Source organism: Macaca fascicularis, chromosome 10, assembly GCF_037993035.2.
Source record: "Macaca fascicularis isolate 582-1 chromosome 10, T2T-MFA8v1.1".
Classification (NCBI taxonomy): domain Eukaryota; kingdom Metazoa; phylum Chordata; class Mammalia; order Primates; family Cercopithecidae; genus Macaca; species Macaca fascicularis.
Window position 1 is genome coordinate 9,867,253 of NC_088384.1, and position 15,994 is coordinate 9,883,246.

The 15,994-nt window shown below is 45.7% G+C and overlaps 1 protein-coding gene across 1 annotated transcript in view; it reads right to left on the bottom strand.

The window, feature by feature from the left end:
* MEI1 (meiotic double-stranded break formation protein 1) overlaps positions 1-15,994 on the bottom strand; it is a 103,881-nt gene that overhangs the window by 51,538 nt on the left and 36,349 nt on the right. The window contains exons 12-14 of the mRNA XM_074003663.1: positions 4,845-4,959; positions 3,310-3,401; positions 2,048-2,189 (exon numbers count right to left, since the gene is read on the bottom strand). Coding sequence (XP_073859764.1) covers positions 2,048-2,189; positions 3,310-3,401; positions 4,845-4,959 — 349 coding nt within the window. The remainder of the gene's footprint in view (positions 1-2,047; positions 2,190-3,309; positions 3,402-4,844; positions 4,960-15,994) is intronic.

Genomic DNA, 15,994 nt, shown 5'->3' on the forward strand with positions numbered 1-15,994 from the left:
GTGTCTCTGAAGAAGAAAAGGCATCAGAGAAAACTCTCATCAAATCTAGCAACAGTAGATTAACTCCTTTCACTTGAAAGACACAAGAAAAGCTAGGGAACTTAAAGTCCAAACCTATATCTAAGGCTTGGATCACCTAATAGATTGCACTAGATACTTTATCTCTTTGTGCCTCTGTTCCCAAAAGACTAAAATGGGAATAACAAGATATCCCTCCCAGAAACAAATGTGGTCTGGTGCATAAAAACTGCTTTCTAAACCATAATGCAGAGTGACTCTCATGTTTCTATTACTATAGTAATAATAATAATATAGTTAATAAACTGCCTTCATATTTGTTATTTTTTTTGGGGGGGGGTGTTTTTTGTTTGTTTGTTTTTTGAGATGGAGTCTCTGTCACCCAGGCTGAAGATCAGTGGTGCGATCTTGGCTCACTGAAACCTCTGCCTCTCAGGTTCAAGCGATTAGCCTGCTCATGCTCCTGGGCAGCTGGGATTACAGGCACGCACCACCACGCCCGGCTAATTTTTGTATTTTTAGTAGAGACGGGGTTTCGCCATGTTGGCCAGGCTGGTCTTAAATTCCTGACTTCAAGTGATCCACCCGCCTCAGCCTCCCAAAGTGCTGGAATTACAGGCATGAGCCACCGCACCTGGCCTGTTATTATTATTTTTAAGGCTGGTCAAGTAAAGCAGGGGGAATGAAGAAGGAACAAAGAAATCTGTAACTGGTTGTGATCAATTAGTTGTAAATACCATTGCACTCAGACCAGCCTTCAGGTAATTCTTCAAGAGTCATGAGGCAGTCTTATGTGGTAGACACAGCTCTGAATTAGCAAAAAAAAAAAAAAAAACAGGGTTCTAGTTCAGGCTCTGTACATAGCCACCACAATGTGCCCCTGGGTAGTCAGTCACCTCCTCCCTTCCCTGAGTCTCAATTCCCTTTCTGTAAACAGCTGGGTCCTCAGAGGCATTGTTCTTGTTGACACCTTTCCTTTCATTTTTAGAGCAAGTTTGGTTGTTTTTATTATTATAAAAGTAATATATGCTCTTTAAAGAAAATGTGTAAAATACAGAAAAGTAGAAAGAAGGAATAATACAATAATTCTATGATCTTCTAGATTTAGCTCTAACACTTCAAAAATCTAGGAGGAAGGCAGGGGAGGTTAGTAAACTGCCATGAGTTGCCCAAGTCTTACTGTTAGTGGGTTAAGTCAGGGCCACAGTCCAAGGTCCCTGACCACTACCTCCTGCAGACTCCAGCTCAATGGCTTCTTCAAGGAAGAGAACCTCACTCGTGCAGAGCCAGAGGTGCCTCCCTGCTGCCACCTACTGTTCCCAGTAGATGGTTAGGAGTTGCCCTTTCCTGACTAACAGGTACTCCTCACAGGCTCACAGGATGCCCAAACCTCAAGCAGGAGAGGATTCATCCAAGGTTACCCAGAGTCAGCAGCTCTTGGCCCTGCTCTTCCCACCATCTCAATCTCAGGTCAATTCAGAATGAAGCTCTTCAGGATCAAGCCTCTCTTCAGAGTGGTCATCTCTCATTTTACAGAACACACATACATGTTCCTTATTAACACTTGGATAACAGACATTCACTGCTGCTCATTATTAAAGACACAAGAAAAGCTAGGGGACCTGAAGTAATAGGTTCAATCTCAGCACCATTATGGGCTTGCTTTATAACTATAGAAATATGACAACCTTATCTGTAAATTAGGGCAAATTATAGCATCCATCTCCCAGGGCCATTGGGAGAACTAAATCCGGCAGTGAATATTAGGCACTTATTGCTCCATAAACTTACCAACTTATTATTTTATTATTACTGCTTTCTATTTTTTCTTAAGAGGAAACTGTTAGTTTCATAATGAAACACTACATTTTATTTTTAGAACAAAGGAAAGGTAGCAGCAAGAATCGCACTGCTGAGGCCCCCAGAGAGTTCCTTTGAGCAGTCACTGCCTTATGCCTCTGAGCCTGGCTCGCCTGCACATTCCTCTCTGCCCCAAGCTTCATGCTGCCCATGGCTCAGGAGAACGCACCATCACCATAGGGATACACAGCGAGTCACAGGCACTGAGAAGAAATTCTGAGAAGGCCTCCAAGGTGTCTTCCTTCTTGGCGCTGGGAGCTGTGAATGGATTCTCCTGGGCTGAAGGCTCACTCTGGAATTCTATAGCCAACCTAAGAAATCAATGTGTAAGTATATCCACTACCACCTACACAACCTAAAGATTACAAACACCCTCCTGGGGGGTAGCGGGGAGTGCCTGTGCTCAGGGTCCAGGGAAAGTATCTCTATTATCAGATCAGGAGAAAGTTCAATAGACCACAATGAGGAGAAGACTTGATCCCTGGCTACATCTCCAGATTCTTGCTCCCTCCCCCTCCCCCAACTATGTGTACTTCCACCCCACTGTGTGTAGTTCCCTGAATATGCTATGCTATTTGCTATTTCCCATTCATTTGCCTTTAAATATGCTGCTCTCTCCATCTGGAATACCTTCCCCAGGTTCTTGAAAACCTAACAAATCCCACACGTATACAAAAAAGCATCTCTTCCCCAAGAGACTGTGAGCTCCTTGCGGGCAGAAGTCATTCTGACTTTTCTTTCCAGCCCCACTGTCTAGCATCAGGCATGGCACACAGTAGATACAACAAACATTTGTTAATTTAAACTGAATTAATTCAACAACCATTCAGTGAATACTTATAGTGCTAGGCTAGTTGGGGGGTGGTGGGGAGCGAAGGTGAATAAGACACAACCTCATGGCACAGTAGCAAAACTCCATGAGGAAGGAATCTTTTTTTTTTTTTTTTTTTTTTTTGAGATGGAGTCTCACGCTGTTGCCCAGGCTGGAGTGCAGTGGCGCGATCTCGGCTCACTGCAAGCTCCGCCTCCTGGGTTCACGCCATTCTCCTGCCTCAGCCTCCTGAGTAGCTAGGACTACAGGCGCCCGCCACCGCGCCCGGCTAATTTTTTGTATTTTTAGTAGAGACGGGGTTTCACTGTGGTCTCGATCTCCTGACCTTGTGATCCGCCCGCCTCGGCCTCCCAAAGTGCTGGGATTACAGGCTTGAGCCACCGCGCCCAGCGGAAGGAATCTTTAGAAAGGTCCTACCCCTAGCTGCCTGCCCTCAAGCCTCCTCCACACCCCCGCAAATCCTACCCCAGCCAAAATCCTCTTTGCCATACAGCAGAGTATCAGAAATCAAGTATTGCCTCTAGAACTTCACCCATTGTCTGAATCCCTTCCACACCTACCTTCCATGCTATTACTTCGTACCACAGAGGGCTCCTCACCTGCAGGCACTTCTAAATCCCTCCAGAGTGCTCAGGAGGAACTTTCCCCTTTGAAGAATGGCTTTCTCTGAATTTCTACTGGAGGCATGGCCCTGAGGTGGGAAGGAGAGACAGGAACCTAGTGATCAAGTATATGCTGTGTCTCAGTCTATGCTTGGATGACTGTAGACCTCTTCTTCTCACACTGCAGTCTGACATTCCTGTACACCTAACTTTCCAAGAGATCTTGGCTATATCCTTGCAAATAGCTCCTTTAAAAAATCGTGGCAAAGCTGGGCGTGGTGGCTCACGCTTGTAATCCCAGCACTTTGGGAGTCCAAGGCGGGCAGATCACAAGGTCAGGAGATCGAGACCATTCTGGCTAACATGGTGAAACTCCGTCTCTACTAAAAATACAAAAAAAAAAAAAAAATTAGCCAGGCATGGTGGCAGGCACCTGTAGTCCCATCTACTAGGGTGGCTGTGGCAGGAGAATTGCTTGAACCCTGGAGGCAAATGTTGCAGTGAGCCGAGATCACGCCACTGCACTCCAGCCTGGGCAACAAGAGCAAGATTCCATCTCAGAAAAAAAAAAAAAAAAAAATGGTAGCAGGGGCCTGGTGCGGTGGATCATGCCTGTAATCCCAGGACTTTAGGAGGCCGAGGTGGTGAGGAGTTCGAGACCAGCCTAGCCAACATCGTGAAACCCCGTCTCTACTAAAAATACAAAAATTAGCCAGGTGTGGTGGTGCATGCCTGTAATCCCAGCTACTCGGGCGGCTGAGGCAGGAGAATCGCTGGAACCCGGGAGGCGGAGGTTGCAGGGAGTCAAGATCGTGCGCCACTGCACTCCAGACTGGGGCCACAGAGTGAGACTCTGTCTCAAAAAAAAAAAAAAAAAATGGTAGCAGTGTTGGAGGGATCTTAACCAACAGTCTCTCTGAACCACAGGAATGGCTATTGGTCTATTATATGCAGAAAGCTGTCACAGGCTAGTGGGCATTAGCTTGACTGTAATGGCCCTATTAGTTGCTCTAAAACACAAGAAAATCTCCACTCCATCAGGTGTAAAGAGCTTAGTTTCCAAAGTTAATCCTGAAAGACACAATCAACATTCACACTGACAGTGTCTTACCTGATATCTTAAGTCTACAGGCTATTAAAAGTCAGCAACTACAACACATTGTATATGGTTCAGATTCTAAGCCTCTAGTGAATCCAGACTTAAATAATTTTGTGAGCATGTTTACTCTATCTGTTTATATGATATAAATGGAGAATGTATGTAATAGACTGGGATAAAAACACCCTGGAATTTAGTATCTAGGCTTAGGTACTTTCTAGTTATAGACCTTAGAGAAAAATTATTTAACCCTCGTGGCTTTAGTTTCCCCATCTGTAAAAATGAGAATAATAATCCTTAAGCCTCATAGTAGCCATGTGTGCATGAGAAAAAGCCATGAAATAGCATACAAAAGTAAGGGAATATACTAATTATCTTTCTAAAAACACATTGCAGCATGATCTTCAGAAGCAGCAGGCTGCAGTACACTGACCAGGGGCCTCCTGTTCAGCAAGGTCTGGGAAAACTCCGCACACCGGTTTAGCATGGCTTCTAGCAAAGACTGCAGTTCCCCATACTGCACAGGTGGAGCACTCTGATGGTCCTTCCTGCATCCAGAGAGACAAAAGTAGGTTCATGGTAAGGCAAGGGTATTCCCAAGATAACCCCAGGTTCTTAGGCAACGAGAGGCAGTGCGGTTGGATCAGAACATGGAATTTAATCTGATAAAAATCCTTACTTGGCCGGGCGCGGTGGCTCAAGCCTGTAATCCCAGCACTTTGGGAGGCCGAGACGGGCGGATCACGAGGTTAACCATCCTGGCTAACACGGTGAAACCCCATCTCTACTAAAAAATACAAAAAACTAGCCGGGCGAGGTGGCGGGCGCCTGTAGTCCCGGCTACTCGGGAGGCTGAGGCAGGAGAATGGCGTAAAAAAAAAAACCCGGGAGGCGGAGCTTGCAGTGAGCTGAGATCTGGCCACTGCACTCCACCCTGGGCGACACAGTGAGACTCCGTCTCAAAAAAAAAAAAAAAAAAAAAAAAATCCTTACTCCAGGCCAGGCATGGTGGCTCATGCCTGTAATTCCAGCACTTTGGGAGACTGAGATGAATAGATGTCTTGAGCCCAGCAGATGGAGACCAGCCTGGGCAACATGGTGAAACCCAGTCTCTACAAAAAATTAGCCGAGTGTGGTGGCACACACCTATAGTTTCAGTTACTCAAGAGGCAGAGGTGGGAGGATCACCTGAGCCCAAGAAGGTAGAAGCTGCAGTGAGCCGTGATCACACCACTGCACTCCAGCCTGGGTGACAGAACAAGACCTTGTCTCAAAAAAATCCTTACTTCATGCTTATCTAGCTGCACAACTTCTTGTACAGTCCTTGACCTCTCTAACCATCAATTTCCTCATCTATTAAATGAGGCTTAATAGTGCTTTCCTCATAGCCTTATCATGGGGATCAAATTCAATAATGTATGCCAAACACTTAGCATGATGCTTAATACATAATAAGTCCTTATAAATGTCAGCTGTGTCTATTATTACTATTAAGGATACAAGGTTTTCTCACAGAGGAGAGCTTGCTGGTGAAAGAAGCACTACCTAGAATTGAACGTGCATCAAGAGAGTAACAACCACTGTTTTCCATTAAATAACAAGCTCTCCTGGGGAAGAGGGATCAAACTTTGTTAACTCAATGAGGAAAACCAGGATCAATAGGTAAATGTTACTAAGATCCAGAGATAGAGTCTCACTCTGTCACCCAGGCCAGACTGCAGTGGTATGATCTTGGCTCCCTGCAACCTCCACCTCCCAGTTTCAAGCAATTCTCCTGCCTCAGTCACCTGAGTAACTGGGACTACAGGCGCATACCACCACACCCAGCTAATTTTTGTATTTTTAGTAGAGATGGGGTTTCACCATGTTGGCCAGGCTGGTTTCAAACTCCTGACCTGAAGTTATCCACCCACCACAGCTTCTCAAAGTGCTGGGATTACAGTCATGAGCCACTGCAACCATTGTGAGAACTTACTTTTTTTTCTTCTTCTTCTTTTTGAGATGGAGTCTCGCTCTGTCACCAGGCTGGGGTACAGTGGCGCAATCTCAGCTCACTGCAACCTCTGCCTCCCAGGTTTAAGTGATTCTCCTGCCTCAGCCTCCCAAGTAGCTGGGACTACAGGTGCACGCCACCACACCCAGATAATTTTTGTATTTTTAGTAGAAACGGGGTTTCACCATGTTGGCCAGGATGGTCTCGATCTCTTGACCTCATGATCTGCCCGCCTCAGCCTCTCAAAATGTTGGGATTACAGGCGTGAGCCACCGCACCCGGCATCAGTCTGAGAATTTTCTGAGTCGAAGTCTGTAGGAGTACAGGGGACCATCTCTAGGGAGAAGTGAGTTCCCCATTCTATAAGATTATATGCAGAGACTGGAAAAGTACTTTTGGAGATTCAATCATTATGAGTATGGGGTAAATGTAGACAGGTAACACTTAGGGCCATTTGAACTCTCAGATTCTATAGACTCAGATGAGCTTAGAGTCATTGACTAGTTTAATTGTGAGTTCCCAAGAGGAAAGGGACCAGTTCCATCTTTTCACTTTACCTAAACAGAGACAGGTGCATTATAAGTTGATGATTAATAGAACAGATGTCAAATGGATGAATGACTATTTTACAAGGTATTGGTTTCCTAGGGCTGCTATAATAAATTACCACAAACTGGGTGGCTTAAAACAACAGTTTATCCTCTCACAGTCCTGGAGGCTAGAAATCTGAAATCGAGGTGCCGTCAGGGCCATGTCCCCTCTAAAGCAAGTGTGTCCCACCCACAGCCCACACGCTGCATGCAGCCCAGGACAACTTTGAACGCAGCCTGACACAAATTTGTAAACTTTCTTAAAACATTATGAGATGAAACCCCATCTCTACTAAAAATACAAAAATTAGCCGGGCATGGTGGCGCATGCCTGTAATCCCAGCTACTTGGGAGACTGAGGCAGGAGAATCGCTTGAACCAGGGAGTTGGAGGTTGCAGTGAGACAAGATCACAACACAGCACTCCAGCCTGGCGACAGAGCAAGACTCTGTCTCAAAAAAAAAAAAAAAAAAAATTGAGATTTATGTGTGGCCTTTTTTTTTTTTTTGAGACGGAGTCTCGCGCTGTCACCCGGGCTGGAGTGCAGTGGCCGGATCTCAGCTCACTGCAAGCTCCGCCTCCCGGGTTCACGCCATTCTCCTGCCTCAGCCTCCCGAGTAGCTGGGACTACAGGCGCCCGCCACCTCAGCCGGCTAATTTTTTGTATTTTTTAGTAGAGACGGGGTTTCACCGTGTTAACCAGCATGGTCTCGATCTCCTGACCTCGTGATCCGCCCGTCTCGGCCTCCCAAAGTGCTGGGATTACAGGCTTGAGCCACCGCGCCCGGCCTTTTTTTTTTTTTTTTTTTTTTTAAGCTCATCAGCTATCGTTAGTGTCAGCATATTTTAAGTGTGGGCCAAAACAATTCTTCCAGTGTGGCCCAGGGAAGCCAAAAGATTGCACACACCTGCAAAGGGTCTTGAGAAAAATCCTTCCTTGCCTCTTAGCTTGTGGTGGTGGCCACAATCCTTGGCATTCATTGGCTTGCAGCTGCATCACTCTAATTTCTGCCTGTCTTCACATGGCCACCTTCCCTCTGTGCATGTCCATATGTCACTGTATGTTCAAACAGCCCTCTCCTTACATAGAGACAAGTCACTGGATTTACAGCCTGAGCTGTATGACCTTATCTTAACCAGATTCAATGTACAAAGGCCCTATTTCCCAAATAAGGCACATTCACAGGTTCTTGGCAGATACCAATATTGGGGGGACACTATTTAACCCAGTACAGTAGCTAGGAAATAAAACCTATTAATCCTCATCCCTGGGCCTTTGTTGAGCACTAAGAGCAATCTGTTGGGCCTTCTAGTAGGTTCTCAGTCAATTGCATATGGTTAAGGCTTGATTTCCCCTTTCCTTCTTCATCTCTGGGAGCTCCAAGTTTGATGATATTACACAATCATCAAGCCCTAGTTCCGCCATCTTTAAATTCTTGGGGTTTTTTTGTTTTGTTTTGAGACAGTGTCTCGCTCTGTTGCCCAGGCTGGAGTGCAGTGGCACAAACACAGCTCATAGCAGTCTCAACTTCCTGGGCTCAAGCAATCTTCCTACCTCAGCCTCTCAAGTAGCCGGGACTACAGGCATACACCACCACGCTTGGATAATTTTTGCAGAGACAGCATTTCCTCAGGTTATCCAGGCTAGTCTCAAACTCCTGAGCTGAAGCAATCCTCCCACCTCAGCCTCCCAAAGTGCTGGGATTACAGGTGTGAGCCACTGTACCTGGCCTCTTTAAATTCTTTTTAGCAGCTCTCACTCTTCATTCTTCCGTCTAGTTGTGCTTTCCAAAGACCCTCTGAACCACCTCACCTCAGAGGGACCACATCAGTAAACATTCTGGGAAGTTAAAGTCAAAAGTAAAATCATCCTTGGCCAGGCGCGGTGGCTCAAGCCTATAATCCCAGCACTTTGGGAGACTGAGGCGGGCAGATCACAAGGTCAGGAGTTCAACATCAGCCTGGCCAATATGGTGAAACTTCGTCTCTACTAAAAATACAAAAAGTGGCTGGGCGCGGTGGCTCAAGCCTATAATCCTAGCACTTTGGGAGGCCGAGACGGGCGGATCACAAGGTCAGGAGATCGAGACCATCCTGGCTAACACGGTGAAACCCCGTCTCTACTAAAAATTACAAAAACTAGCCGGGCAAGGTGGCGGGCGCCTGTAGTCCCAGCTACTCGGGAGGCTGAGGCAGAAGAATGGCGTAAACCCGGGAGGCGGAGCTTGCAGTGAGCTGAGATCCGGCCACTGTACTCCAGCCTGGGTGACAGAGCGAGACTCCATCTCCAAAAAGAAAATACAAAAAGTATCCAGGCGTGGTGGCAGACACCTGTAGTCCCAGCTACTCGGGAGGCTAAGGCAGGAGAATCGCTTGAACCTAGGAGGCGGAGGTTGCAGTGGACCGAGATCGAGCCACTGCACTCTAGCCTGAGCAACAGAGCGAGGATCTACCTCAAAAAAAAAAAAAAGTAAAATAATCCAAGGCTTAATAACCTGCCCCCTATCCATCTCTCTCCATAATTCTAACCCAACAGCTTTCCTGCTTCTCCAGGAAACACCCACTTCATGTAACCTGCTGGTCAACTGGCTACTGCACCCTAAAGTCTCCAACCCATGTTTCACTAATCCTAACAAATCTAACTCTCACCCTTCATAGCACAACTGAAATACCACCTCCTGCCCAAAACTACAGGTCCCCTCTAGCAATGTCCTGCTGGGAGACTTCCAGCTCAGCATAGGTGCCTCTGATTGACACTGCTCTTACTTATGCTTTTGTTACCTTGTTAGTTTACTCATCCCACCCACTCTGGAATTCATGCCCTAGATTTAGAGATTCAAATTCAGGGAAGGACAAAGGAGGAAAGGAAACAGACTGAAGTCACTGTCATGTAAATGCTATTTTTTGTTTCAATTTTTAGAACCAACCTAGAGTCAAATTACAAAGATTTAAATATAGTTACAGAAGAGATTATAAATATTAACAACTTTCACAATGTAAAATTAAAGGTACAGCTGACTGGCCTTGAGAAATAGAAGTAGGGAAGAGAGGGGAAAAGAAGAAGAATTGGGGTACTGTTAACCACGTAGGAACTCAGGAGACACTGCTTCAAGTTGAGGGAACAAGAAATACCAGTTTTAGGTACATTATTTAAAGGTTAAAAAACAAAATATTAAATAGCAAAAATGCCAAGGATATGTAGAGAAGACAAAAAATGTGAGCTAACTAAATCTTGATCTTTCTTACTGGCAAGTCAACGAATAATGTCTTAAATTTAAGATGGGGATTATAGGCACCCACCAGCACACCCAGCTAATTTTTTTGTATTTTTAGTAGAGACAAAGTTTCACCATGTTGGCCAGGCTGGTCTTGAACTCCTGACCTCAGGTGATGCACCTGCCTCGGCCTCCCAAAGTGCTGGAATTACAGGCGTGATCCACCATGCCCAGCCTATTTCTTTTCATGATAAATCCTGTATAATTTATTTATTTATTTTCAAGAGAGGATCTCACTCTGTCACCCAGGCTGGAGAGCAGTGGCATGATCATAGCTCACTGTAACTTCAAACTCCCGGGCTCAAGCGATCCTCCTGCCTTACCTCCAGAGTAGTTGGGACTACAGGTGCATGCCACCACACCCAGCTTATTTTATTTTATTTATTTATTTATTTTGAGATGGAGTCTCGCTCTGTCACCAAGCTGGAGTACAGCAGCGTGATCTTGGCTCACTGCAACCTCCAACTCCCTGGTTCAAGCGATTCTGCCTCAGCCTCCCAAGTAACTGGGATTACAGGCACGTGCCACCACACCCAGCTAATTTTTGTATTTTGGGTTTGGTTTGTTTGTTTGTTTGAGACAGTCTTGCTCTGTTGCCCAGGCTGGAATGCAGTGGCATGATCTCGGCTCACTGCAACCTCCACCTCCAAGGTTCAAGCGATTCTCCTGCCTTAGTCTCCTGAGTAGCTGGGACTACAGGCACCCACCACCACGCTCAGCTAATTTTTGTATTTTTAGTAAAGACAGGGATTCACCACATTGGTCGGGCTGTTCTCGAACTCCTGACCTCGTGATCTGCCCACCTCGGCTTCCGAAAGTGCTGGGATTACAGGCGCGAGCCACCATGCCCAACCAATATCTTATTTTGTATTATTTGAATACATTACTTTGTTAGAAATTTAAAAGAGAAAGGCCGGGCGCGGTGGCTCAAGCCTGTAATCCCAGCACTTTGGGAGGCTGAGGCGGGTGGATCACAAGGTCAGGAGATCGAGACCACAGTGAAACCCCGTCTCCACTAAAAATACAAAAAATTAGCCGGGCGCGGTGGCGGGCGCCTGTAGTCCTAGCTACTCAGGAGGCTGAGGCAGGAGAATGGCGTGAACCCAGGAGGCGGAGCCTGCAGTGAGCCGAGATCGCGCCACTGCACTCCAGCCTGGGCAACAGCGTGAGACTCCGTCTCAAAAAAAAAAAAAAAAAAAAAGAAATTTAAAAGAGAAAATATGGTAACAAAATAAAAGTTACTCTATACATATGGGTTTCCTGAGTTTTTTGTTTTTTTCTTTTAAGATTTCAAGCACCTTGCTAAGGAATAATTTCCCATTGTGGTGCTAGGATCCCTTAGTCTCACTGTCCATTTTAACATCCTTCATTCGCATACTGACTACCTACAAAGAGCCAGAGATACAGCAGTGAAAAAACTGACAAGGTCCTTGAGCTCCTGGAGCTTATATTTTAGTGAGGGGAAGGGAGATATAAAACAAATGAATAGGCTGGGTTCAGGGGCTCATGCCTGTAATCCCAGCTATTTGGAAGGCTGAGGCAGGAGAATTGCTTGAACCCAGAAGGCAGAGGTTGCAGTTAGCTAAGATCGCACAACTGCACTCCAGCCTGGGTGACACAGTGAGACTCTGATTTAAAAAAAAAAAAAAGAGGCTGGGTGTGGTGGCTCACACCTGTAATCCCAGCACTTTGGGAGGCTGAGGTGGGCAGATCACAAGGTCGGGAGATCGAGATCATCCTGGCTAACACAGTGAAACCCCGTCTCTACTAAAAATACAAAAAAAAATTATCCAGGCCTGGTGGCAGGCGCCTGTAGTCCCAGTTACTTGGGAGGCTGAGGCAGGAGAATGGCGTGAACCCAGGAGGCGGAGCTTGCAATGAGCGGAGATCGTGCCACTGCACTCCAGCCTGGGTGACAGAGCGAGACTCTGTCACAAAAAAAGAATAAACAAGAACTTTCAAATGTTTGATAGATGCTATAGCAGTCTGATAAGGTCAATTAGGAAAGGAAATTCTGAATGAGACTTGAATGACAAGAAAAAAGCAGTCACAAAGATTTAAGGGAATATTATTTTGGGCAGAGTTGGAATAATTAGTGGCAGGAATAAGATTGATGTGTTCAAGAAACAGAAAGCAGATCAGAGGAATGAGCAAGAAGTGACTGAGTACTGCTTGTGGAGTCAGGGACCCAAATCTAATTCTTCAGATCCCAAATTGGGTATTTTTATCTATATCCTAGTCGCATGGACAAATTGAGATTGAAGTTTCTGGAATAAAGCACCAGGCAGTTGGAAATGTCATCTGGAGTTCAGGAAAACACTATAGTGGGCTGAATGGTGGTACCCAAAGATGTCAGGTCCTAATCCCTGGAACCTATGAATGTTATTTTCTACAGTAAAGTTTTCACAGAGAATCTTGAGATAAAGCAGTTATCCTGGATTATTCAGGTGGTCCCCTACATGCCATCATAAGTATTCTTATAAGAGAGAGGCAGCCAGGCATAATAACTCATGACTGTAATCCCAGTACTTTGAGAGGTCAAAGTCGGAGGATCACTTGAGGCCTGAAGCTCAAGACCAGCCTGGGGAATATAGCAAGATCCCCATCTCTACAAAAAATAAGAAAAAATTTTTTGGCCAGGTACGGTGGCTCACGCCTGTAATCCCAGCACTTTGGGAGGTGGAGGCAGGCAGATCACGAGCTCAGGAGATCGAGACCATCCTGGCTAACATGGTGAAACCCCATCTCTACTAAAAATACAAAAACAAAATTAGCCAGGGATAGTGGCGGGCGCCTGTAGTCCCAGCTACTTGGGAGGCTGAGGCGGGAGAATGGTGTGAACCTGGAAGGCGGAGCTTGCAGTGAGCCGAGATCATGCCACTGCACTCCAGCCTGGGAGACAAAGCAACACTCCGTTTCAAAAAAAGAAAAAGAAAAAAGAAAAAAAATTTTAAGAAAAGAGAGAAAGAAAAGGCAGAGGGAGAGTATACATACAAAGAGAACAGAAGACAATGTGGTCACAGAGGCCGTGATTACAGTAATATGACCATAAGTTATGGGATGCCCACAGCCACCAGATGCTGGAAGAGGCAGGGAAGGGTTCCCTATTAGAGGCTCCAAAGGGAGTGTGGCCCTGCTGACACCTTGATTTCATCTCAGTGATACTGATTTTGGACTTCTGGCCCCTAGAACCATGAGAAGGTAAATATCTGTTGTTTTAAACCAACTATGTGGTAATTTGGTCCTGCCGCAATAGGAAAGTAATACAGGCATTTTAGGCATGAACTACAGATTTGAGCATTATCAACATATAGCTATAGTAGCTGAAGCTCTGTGAGTGGCTGAGAGCATTCAAAGAGAAACTACAGTAAGAGAACCAGGGCTAGAGACTGGAGTTCATAGTTGTTAAAGAGCTGCCAGCTTCTGATTAAAGATGATGGAGTCAACAGATACATTTATCTCTGCTACTCCTTACCAAAATGAAACAGAATTTTCTTTCAAGATGTAAATTCAAAACAACAGAGAAAATACAAAAGACATGATAATATAACATTTTGGAAGTATAATTTGGCCCTCTGTATTGTGGATTCTGCATCCATGGATTCAACCAACTATGGACCAAAAATATTTTTTAAAACTTACAAAAAATAACAATATGGCTGGGCACAGTGGCTCACGCCTGTAATCCCATCACTTTGGGAGGCCAAGATGGGCAGATCACCCGAGGTCAGCAGTTCAAGATCAGCCAGACCAACATGGAGAAACCCTGTCTCTACTAAAAATACAAAATTAGCCGCGTGTGGTGGCGCATGCCTGTAATCCCAGCTATTCAGGAGGCTGCAGCAGGAGAGAATCACTTGAACCCAGGAGACAGAGGTTGTGGTGAGCTGAGATTATGCCATTGCACTCCAGCCTGGGCAACAAGAGCAAAACTGTCTCAAAAAAACAAAAAACAAAAAACAGCACTTTAGGAGGCCGAGGTGGGCAGATCACGAGGTCAGGAGATCGAGACCATCCTGGCTAACACAGTGAAACTCCATCTCTACTAAAAATACAAAAAAATTAGCCAGGCGTGGTAGCACACGCCTGTAGTCCCAGCTACTCGAGAGGCTGAGGCAGGAGAATGGCATGAACCCAGAAGGCAGAGGTTGTAGTGAGCCAAGATTGAGCCACTGCACCCCAGCCTGGGCAACAGAGCGAGACTCTGTCTCAAAAAAAAAAAAAAAAAAAAACCGATACAACAATAAAAAAATATATAAAATGTAAGCCAGGCACGGTGGATCATGCTTGCAATCCCAACAGTTTGGGAGGCCGACACAGGTGGATCACCTGAGGTCAGTAGTTCGAGACCAGCCTGGCCAACGTGGCAAAACCTCGTCTCTACAAAAATACAAAATTAGCTGGGCATGGTGGCATGCACCTGTAGTCCCAGCTACTTGGGAGGCTGAGGCAGGAGACTTGCTTGAGCCTGGGAGGTGGCAGTTGCAGTGTGCCAAAATCAAGCCACTGCCCTCCAGCCTGGACAACAGCAAAACTCAGTCTCAAAAAAATTTTAAAATACAGCATGACAACTATTTACATTGCATTAATTTGTTTGTTTGTTTGTTTTTTGAGATGGAATCTCACTCTGTGGCCCCAATCTGGAGTGCAGTGGAAAGATCTCAGATCACAGAAACCTCCGCATCCCGGGCTCAGACAATTCTCCTTCCTCGGCCTCCTGAGTAACTGGGATTACAGGCATGTGCCATCATGCCCACCTAATTTTTGTATTTTTAGTAGAGACAGGGTTTCACCATGTTGGCCAGGCTGGTCTTAAACTCCTGATTTCAGGTGATTGGCCCGCCTCAGCCTCCCAAAGTGCTGGGATTACAGGTGTGAGCCACCATACCCCGTCTACATTGCATTGACATTGCATAGTCGTCCCTCAGTATCTGTGGGGAATTGGTTCTAGGACCTCTGAAGATGCCAAAACCAGGATGCTCAAGCTCCTTATATAAAATGGTATAGTATTTGCATATAACATATGCACATCCTCCAGCATACTTTATTTATTTTATTTTATTTTTTGAGACGAAATTTCGCTCTGTTGCCCAGGCTGGAGTATAATGGTGCGATCTCCACTCACTGCAACCTCCACCTCCCAGGTTCAAGCAACTGTCCTAGCTCAGCCTCCTGAGTAGCTGGGATTACAGGTGTGTGACACCACGTCCGGCTAATTTTTTATATTTTTAGTAGAGATGGGGTTTCTACTACATGTTGGCCAGGCTGGTCTCAAACTCCCGACTTCAGGTGATCCACCCACTTCAGCCTCCCGATGTACTGGGATTGTAGGCATAAGCCACCACACCTGGTCCTCCAGTATACTTTAAATCATCTCTAGATTACATATAATACCTAATACAATGCAAATGCCATATAAATAGTCATTATACTGTTTGGGTGTTCTTTTTTTTTTTTTTTTCTTGTGAGACAGAGCCTTGCTCTGTCACCCAGGCCAGAGTGCAGTGGCGCAATCTTGGCTTACTACAACTTCCGCAGCAATTCTCGTGCCTCAGCCTCCTGAGTAGCTGGGACTATAGGCATGTGCCACCATGCCCAGCTAAGTTTTTGTAGAGAAGGGATTTTACCACGTTGGCCAAGCTGGTCTTGAACTCCTGACTCCAGTGATCTGCCTGCCTTGACTTCTCAAAGTGTTGGGATTACAGGGATATGCCACTGTGCCTGA